The sequence below is a fragment of the Leptonychotes weddellii genome, unplaced genomic scaffold (assembly GCF_054177405.1).
Source record: "Leptonychotes weddellii isolate Sample4059 unplaced genomic scaffold, ASM5417740v2 HiC_scaffold_4033, whole genome shotgun sequence".
Lineage (NCBI taxonomy): Eukaryota > Metazoa > Chordata > Mammalia > Carnivora > Phocidae > Leptonychotes > Leptonychotes weddellii.
Window position 1 is genome coordinate 5,739 of NW_028006735.1, and position 6,321 is coordinate 12,059.

Here is a 6,321-nt window from a genome sequence, read left to right on the forward strand (position 1 = left end):
GGCCAAACCCCAGCTCCCTTCCTTGAAGCCCTGCGCAGCCAGGTTTCAGCAGGAAAGAGGTTGGAGAGAGCTGCAGCTGGGATGGACCCCGGGTGGTGGTTCTGTCTCGCAGGCCTCCCTGCAGCCCCCCACCCCCACCCCGTTTTACAAAGAAGGAAGCAGGCCTTGAAAGATGGACTGTCTGGCCTGAAGGCTAGGGAGCCTCGCTCCTCTGGGCTCAGACAGAATTCCCTTCTCCCACACTTTTTCAGTAAGGCAGAGGCTCCGTGGGCCTCCCCACCCCACCAGATCCCCAAGGCCCAGTGCCTGGCACACAGGCCCTCTGCGATATGTTGAAAGACCGGGCAGAGCAGGAGCTCAATACACACTTGTTAACCTATGAACGAGCAGGGGCCCTGTGGACAAGGCTGGCTTGACGCCTGCCCTCTTAGAACCTACATTCTAGGAGGACCGGGAGGGGCAGATACAGGGTCTCCATGAGCAAATACATCAACAAGATCCTTCAGGGCTTGTGATGAGTGATATAAAAAGAATAAAATGAGGGTCATGGTGGTAGAGCTGGGGGAGCTTCTTTAATTGGGTGGCCGTGAAGAAGCCCCCTTAGGTAACAGATGGGGAAGCTGAGGGCCAGGAAAGAAGCGAGGACGGATGGAGGTCATGGTTGTGAGGCCTTCAGCAGGGTGGGGCTACATTAGATACAGTGGTCAGGGAGGTCCTCTGCTCGCCGGAGGACAATTGAGCTCAGCCCTGAATAACAATATGAGGAACCTTCTGGCCTGGAGCAGTACTCTGGGGAGATTAGCATGTGAAATTCACTCGGACTGGGGCTGGGGACAGCCCGGGAAGGACAGACCCTGGCCCTGACCTCAGGGGGCTTGTGTTGGGTAGGGGTGGGGAGGGAAGAGAGGACGGTCAACAAATAGTTCTATGTTACGGTGCGGTGGGTGCCAGGAAGAAAAAGAAACTCGTCAGGGTTGGAGGGTGGGGCAGGGTGTCGATGCCACTTCAAACAGCGATCAGAGTGAGCTGCTTTGCGGAGGGAAGTTCAAGGAGGCCCGAGTGGAGGGGGTAGTGAGACAGTTGCCTGTTTGGTTTTAATGGTGATTCCAGAGCAGAGGAGATCTATTTGATCACAACCCTCCCTGCCTTAAACCCCACCCTTCAAGGCTCCGGTCTCAGGAAACCAAGACCTTAAAGTGATCAAAAGACCCTCTTGGGTCTGACCTCATTTTCTCACAAAACTCAATCACCCACGCCCATCCCCCTTCCTTGTTACTCTTGAACGCACAAGGCCGGCTGGCCCCCTCACCTCCCTCGGGTCTCAGTTCCACCATGCTCTGCCCTGGAGAAAGCTGACCCCCACCCCCCACCCCAGCAACCCTGTCCCTTTATAACCCCTCCTAGCTTTATTTTGCCCCATTGCACTTGTCATCCTGGGACACACTCTTTTAAGTTTTGCAGTTACCTTGTTGAGAGTCTCTCTCCCCAACAAATAAACTGCGTGAGGCCGGGGATTATTTTCTGTCTTGTTCACTGCGGTACCCTCAGTGCTTAGAACAGAACCCAGTGCACAGTAAAGGCTCAATAAATGTTTGCCCACTGAATTTTTATAATGCATTTAATGAAATAGTCCCGATTACTCATAGGCGCCTAGCGAGAAACGTGGCCCCTACTGCTTTCTCTCTCGGGGGTGGGTGTGGGCACCCCGTGCCTCAGTTACTCCGGCCCTAAAACGGGATCAGGAATAGCTGTTCGTGTACGTGGTCGTGAGACCCGGACGTCATTAAGGTTTGGTCCCTAAGAAAATGCAGTGGGTTCGGCTTTGATCGAGTTTGGCTGCCGCCTGGGGCCCCTGCGGGGCCGCCCCGTCCTCTCCCGTCAGGCCCCGCCCCGGTGGGCGGAGTCACGGGCCGGGCCAGCACGTGTAAGGGTTCGCGGCGGGTCGCCGCAGTCACTCACCTGAGCGCCTCGGACTGAGCGCGCACGGCCCGCGCGTCCTCCGCCCGCCAGCCCGCCCGGCCGGCCGGCCCTCGACCCATGTCCCGCCGCAAGGCCGGCTGCACGCCTCGCCGAGTAGACCCCGCGCCCGCCTCCAACACAGACGACGAGATGGAGATGCCGGACCTCGTCATCGAAGTGAAGCCCGAGCCAGACGCGCGGCCCCTCCAGGCCCCGGGGCTGGGGCTCTTCTCTCCGAAGGAAGTGCCCGCGCCGGGGCGGTTCGAGGGCGAACCCCGCCACTCCCCCGACCCCGTGCCCGCCGGGAGCCCTCTCCACGCCCTGGGCGAGCGGAACCAGTGGGCGCTGTGGACGCCACTGATCGTCAACCCTCGCGGTGAGCGCCCCCTACCCCTGCCCCGCCTCTCTCCCCTTAACTCGAGGGGGTTGGGGGGGTACGTGGGACTCCTTCCTCCAGGCACCGACGCCCGGCCCCCGCCTTATTTCTGTTGCCTGGTCCTGGCCTCCAGCCCCCATTCTGACCTTCGGGTTTTCCCTCTCCCTCGGAACCCCCAGCCCCCATCCTGGCCCCACCCCACGCTTACCACCCGCTTCCTCCCAGCAGACCGCCAGCCCTGGACCGACAAACACCCAGATCTGTTGACCTGCGGCCGTTGCCTGCAGACCTTTCCGTTGGAGGCCATCACTGCTTTCATGGACCACAAGAAGGTGGACTGTCAGCTTTTCAGAGGCCCCAGCCCCTGCCAGGGCTCAGGTGAGTCAAGCCGGGATGCAGGCCCCCTCTCAAGTTCAAGGGCCCGGCTTCCTGTGGGAGAAGGGGCTGAGCTGGACAGGCGGGGCAGTGAGCACTACTTCCCTTTTCTCGCTCCCCATCGGGTGCAGCCTAGGCGTGGCCAGGGCCTGCCCTGTCCTAGGGCTGGGACTAGTGGTGAGGGGTGGGGGGGGTGGTAAGTGGGGGCGGGGCGGGGCCTGTAGGAGGGCCGCCCACAGGGTGTGGCCAGCCCCTGAAGACTGGTCTGGGGATTTGCCACACACACACACACACACATACACACACCCCCAATCTGGTTTCACTTCTCCTTCCCCTTGGCCAGAAATAACTGGCCAGGTGGCCGGACCCTTGTGGCAGTAGGGGGACCTCTGGGGAGGGCAGCAACCTGGGGGAGGGGAAGCCGAGGCCAGCTGGAGGCGTGGCATGGCCACCCCGTCCCACCTCTTGATCACTTCTGATTGTGGCGCTGGGTGCATTTGCTCGGAGTCAGGGAAGGGGCCTCTGGCTTCCCTCTCTGATGGAATCTCCCAGCCCTGCACGCTGGGAAGCCCCTGGTTTGGGCCAGGTCGTGGGTGTCTGGACACCTGGGTTCCTTCTCTTGGGAGGTAATGAAAGCCCTTGACATGGTACCAGACTCATGGTGAACTCTTGCTCATCGCAGGCCGAGGCTCCTCCAAACCTGCACGTTTCCATCCCCTGGCCCATGAGTTCCTAGGATTTTTGAGAGATGGAATTACATTCAGGCCTGGGCTGGCGTGGGAGGGGGGGAGGTCCCGTAGTGGGGGAGGGGAAGGAGGGACTGTGAATTAGCTGTAGACTTGAAGCCAGCAGGTTATCTGGTGGCCCAGGGAGGGGCCTTGATGGAATCACTGAACACTCCCAGGTGCTTGGACTTGGAGCAATGTGGGCACCTCAGCCACGTGGGCTCAGCTCATGTTTACTGAGGGCTGACATGGACCAGAACTCTCAGTTCTTCTCCATCCGAGGTCACAACAGCCCTAAAAGGGAGAGGATCCCCAGGATCCCCATATTCTGACAAATGAGAAAACTGAGGGCCAGAGAGGAGTGTTTCTCGCCCACACAGCTAGGGAGCCGGAGAACTAGTTGGAAGTCGGGCCAGGCTGACACTCTCCAGCCCCCATCTGTGCTCCTGACCCTGGTATTGCATCAGGAAAGCCACTCCCGTCCCAGACGGTCTAGAATTTGAAAAGTAAAGGCAAGTACTTCACCCATAGTACCTGGAGGGTCTAGAGAAAACATCCAATTTGGAGGGCTCTTAATTTGGGGTCCATGCCAAGGGAGGGGGACCTAACTCACTGCCCCACCCTGACCTCTAGGTGGCTGCTAAGCCTTCTCCCCACTTAGGCCTTGGCCCCCTCTTCTGTGAGGCAGGGAATAGGAGACCATGCGTGGAACTCGTGAACTTGGAGCTTGGCACAGAAACCCACTCAGTAATCAAGCCAACAGTCTTTTTTGAAAATCTGTCTCGCACTCCCCGGGTTTCTGGATTGAAACCCCAACTCCACCCTTGCAAGCTTGTGACCTTGGAGAAGTGTGTCTGCCTCAGTTTTCCCATCTGGAAAACAGAACTCTTGTTTCTTGTCTAGGTGGGAAGCTCAGTGAGCAGGGGGCATGGCCCGGCGCCCAGCACCCAGAATTTGGTCTTGTCTTCCAGTAAGGCCTTCCTGACCCCCCCCCACCCCCAATAGAAAATAGCACTCCTCCCGTCCCTCACTCTGCTGTCCCTTTTTTCTGGAAGATTCTCAGACACACAGAATCCCCAGGTAGTCGTCGTCCACTCCACAGATTCTCCTTAACTTGTCTGTCTGCCCACTTCTGCACCTCGGCTCCTGAGGACAGGGAGTTTCTGCCTCCCTGCTGTGCGTTCTCAGTCCCCGCAAAAGGGCCTTTGCTGCAGAAGGCCGCCGACTGGCAGGCGTGAGACTGCTGCTTTCGTGCATCTCCCTAACACCCGGCCCTTCTCTCTGCAGAACGCAAGGACCCCAAGGCCTTGAGCTGCTTCCGCTGCGGGAGACAGTTCACAGGGGCCTGGAAACTGCTGCGCCATGCCCAGTGGGACCACGGCCTGTCCATCTACCAGACGGAACCCGAGGCCCCCGAGGCCCCGCTGCTGGGCCTGGCCGCGGTAGCCGCCGCCGTGTCGGCAGTGGTGGGGCCCGAAGCGGAGGCCAAGGGCCCCCGGATGAGCGTCCTGCCCCGGCGGAGCCCCACCTGCCCTGTGTGCGCGAAGACCCTCAGCTCCTTCAGTAATCTCAAAGTGCACATGCGCTCGCACACCGGCGAGCGGCCCTACGCCTGTGACCAGTGTCCCTATACCTGTACCCAGAGCAGCAAGCTCAACCGCCACAAGAAGACCCACCGGCAGCCGCGGCCTCAGAGCCCCTGCGGGGCCAAAGCCGGTCAGGAACAGGCCTCCGCCACGGCCCCTCCGGAGCCCGCCGCCCACGCGGCCGCCCCCGCCAGCAGCCTCCAGTGCAGCAGCGGGGAGGGCGCCGGGGCGGCGGCCACGGCGGGCGTCCAGGAACCTGGGGCCCCCGGCGGCGGGGCCAGCTGGGGGCCTACCCCCAAGGAACACACGACTGAGCCTGCCAAGAGCCAGACGTCCCCCAGGAAGACGCCCAAGGCGGCGGGCAAGAGCCGCGGGCCCGGGGGCAGCTGCGAGTTCTGCGGGAAGCACTTCACCAACAGCAGCAACCTGACGGTGCACCGGCGCTCGCACACGGGCGAGCGGCCGTACGCCTGCGAGCTGTGCTCGTACGCCTGCGCACAGAGCAGCAAGCTCAACCGCCACCGGCGCATGCACGGCCTGGGGCCCGGCGGCGCCCGCTTTGAGTGTCCCCACTGCTGCGTGCCCTTCGGCCTGCGCGCCACCCTGGACAAACACCTGCGGCAGAAGCACCCCGAGGCGGGCGGGGAGGCCTGAGCTGCGGGGCCTGGCGCCGCGCGGGGGCCGCTGCTGCTCCACGTCCTTGTCCTTCCTCCGCCGCCAGTAAATCCTCCTGCCCAGTTACACCCGCGTGTGGACTCTGGCTTTCTCGGGGTGTCTCAGGTGGGGCGGGTGGCTCCCCTCCTTGGGGTGGACGGCTGGACGGACCGGTTTGGAGGGGGTGAGGGGAAAGGCCAGCCCCCAGCGCCCCGGGCACCGCAAGACTGGCACAGAAAGCCGCGCTCCCGGTTCCCGGTGTGGGCGAGGCCAGGGCAGGGGCCGAGGCGAGGGCGGGGAGAAGCCCGGACCTGTCACCGGAGGCCCCTGGGCAAAGTCCTGGCCCATCCCCCACATGCTGGGTGCCGGCGCCCTTTCCCCACCGAGCGGGCCCCTGCCCTCGCCGAGCCGTGCCCGGAGCGGTGCCGCCGAACTGGGAGCTGCCACCCGGACACCCACACACGGGCAGGGCTGGCCGCGAGGCTCCTGTGTCAGCTTCTGCCCCGAAACCCGACCACCCCCGGCCCGAGCTGCCCTCGGCGGCCGGCCGACGCGGACCACACAGATGACACCGAGGCCAGGTCAAGGGAATTAAATAACGAGTGATTTTATTTCATTAGAGACAAAACCAGCAGCATCACAGCCT

General features: G+C 62.2%; 1 protein-coding gene across 1 annotated transcript; it reads left to right on the forward strand.

Annotated features, from left to right (window-relative positions):
• The first annotated feature begins 1,763 nt into the window (after window positions 1-1,763).
• ZNF296 (zinc finger protein 296) lies at window positions 1,764-5,762 on the forward strand. Its single transcript, XM_006738524.3, has 3 exons — window positions 1,764-2,335; window positions 2,564-2,713; window positions 4,723-5,762. Exons 1-3 carry the CDS (start codon window positions 2,038-2,040, stop codon window positions 5,673-5,675), a joined length of 1,401 nt encoding a protein of 466 aa, XP_006738587.3. The 5' UTR covers window positions 1,764-2,037; the 3' UTR covers window positions 5,676-5,762.
• The last annotated feature ends 559 nt before the right edge of the window (window positions 5,763-6,321 follow it).

What these genes read in the sequence shown, in the direction of transcription:
- ZNF296 (XM_006738524.3), top strand. Translation starts at nt 2,038, where the DNA reads ATGTCCCGCCGCAAGGCCGGCTGCACGCCTCGCCGAGTAGACCCCGCG. An exon ending in ACTGATCGTCAACCCTCGCG is followed by an intron (nt 2,336 to 2,563) that starts GTGAGCGCCCCC and finishes TCCTCCCAGCAG; the next exon opens with ACCGCCAGCCCTGGACCGAC. An exon ending in CAGCCCCTGCCAGGGCTCAG is followed by an intron (nt 2,714 to 4,722) that starts GTGAGTCAAGCC and finishes TTCTCTCTGCAG; the next exon opens with AACGCAAGGACCCCAAGGCC.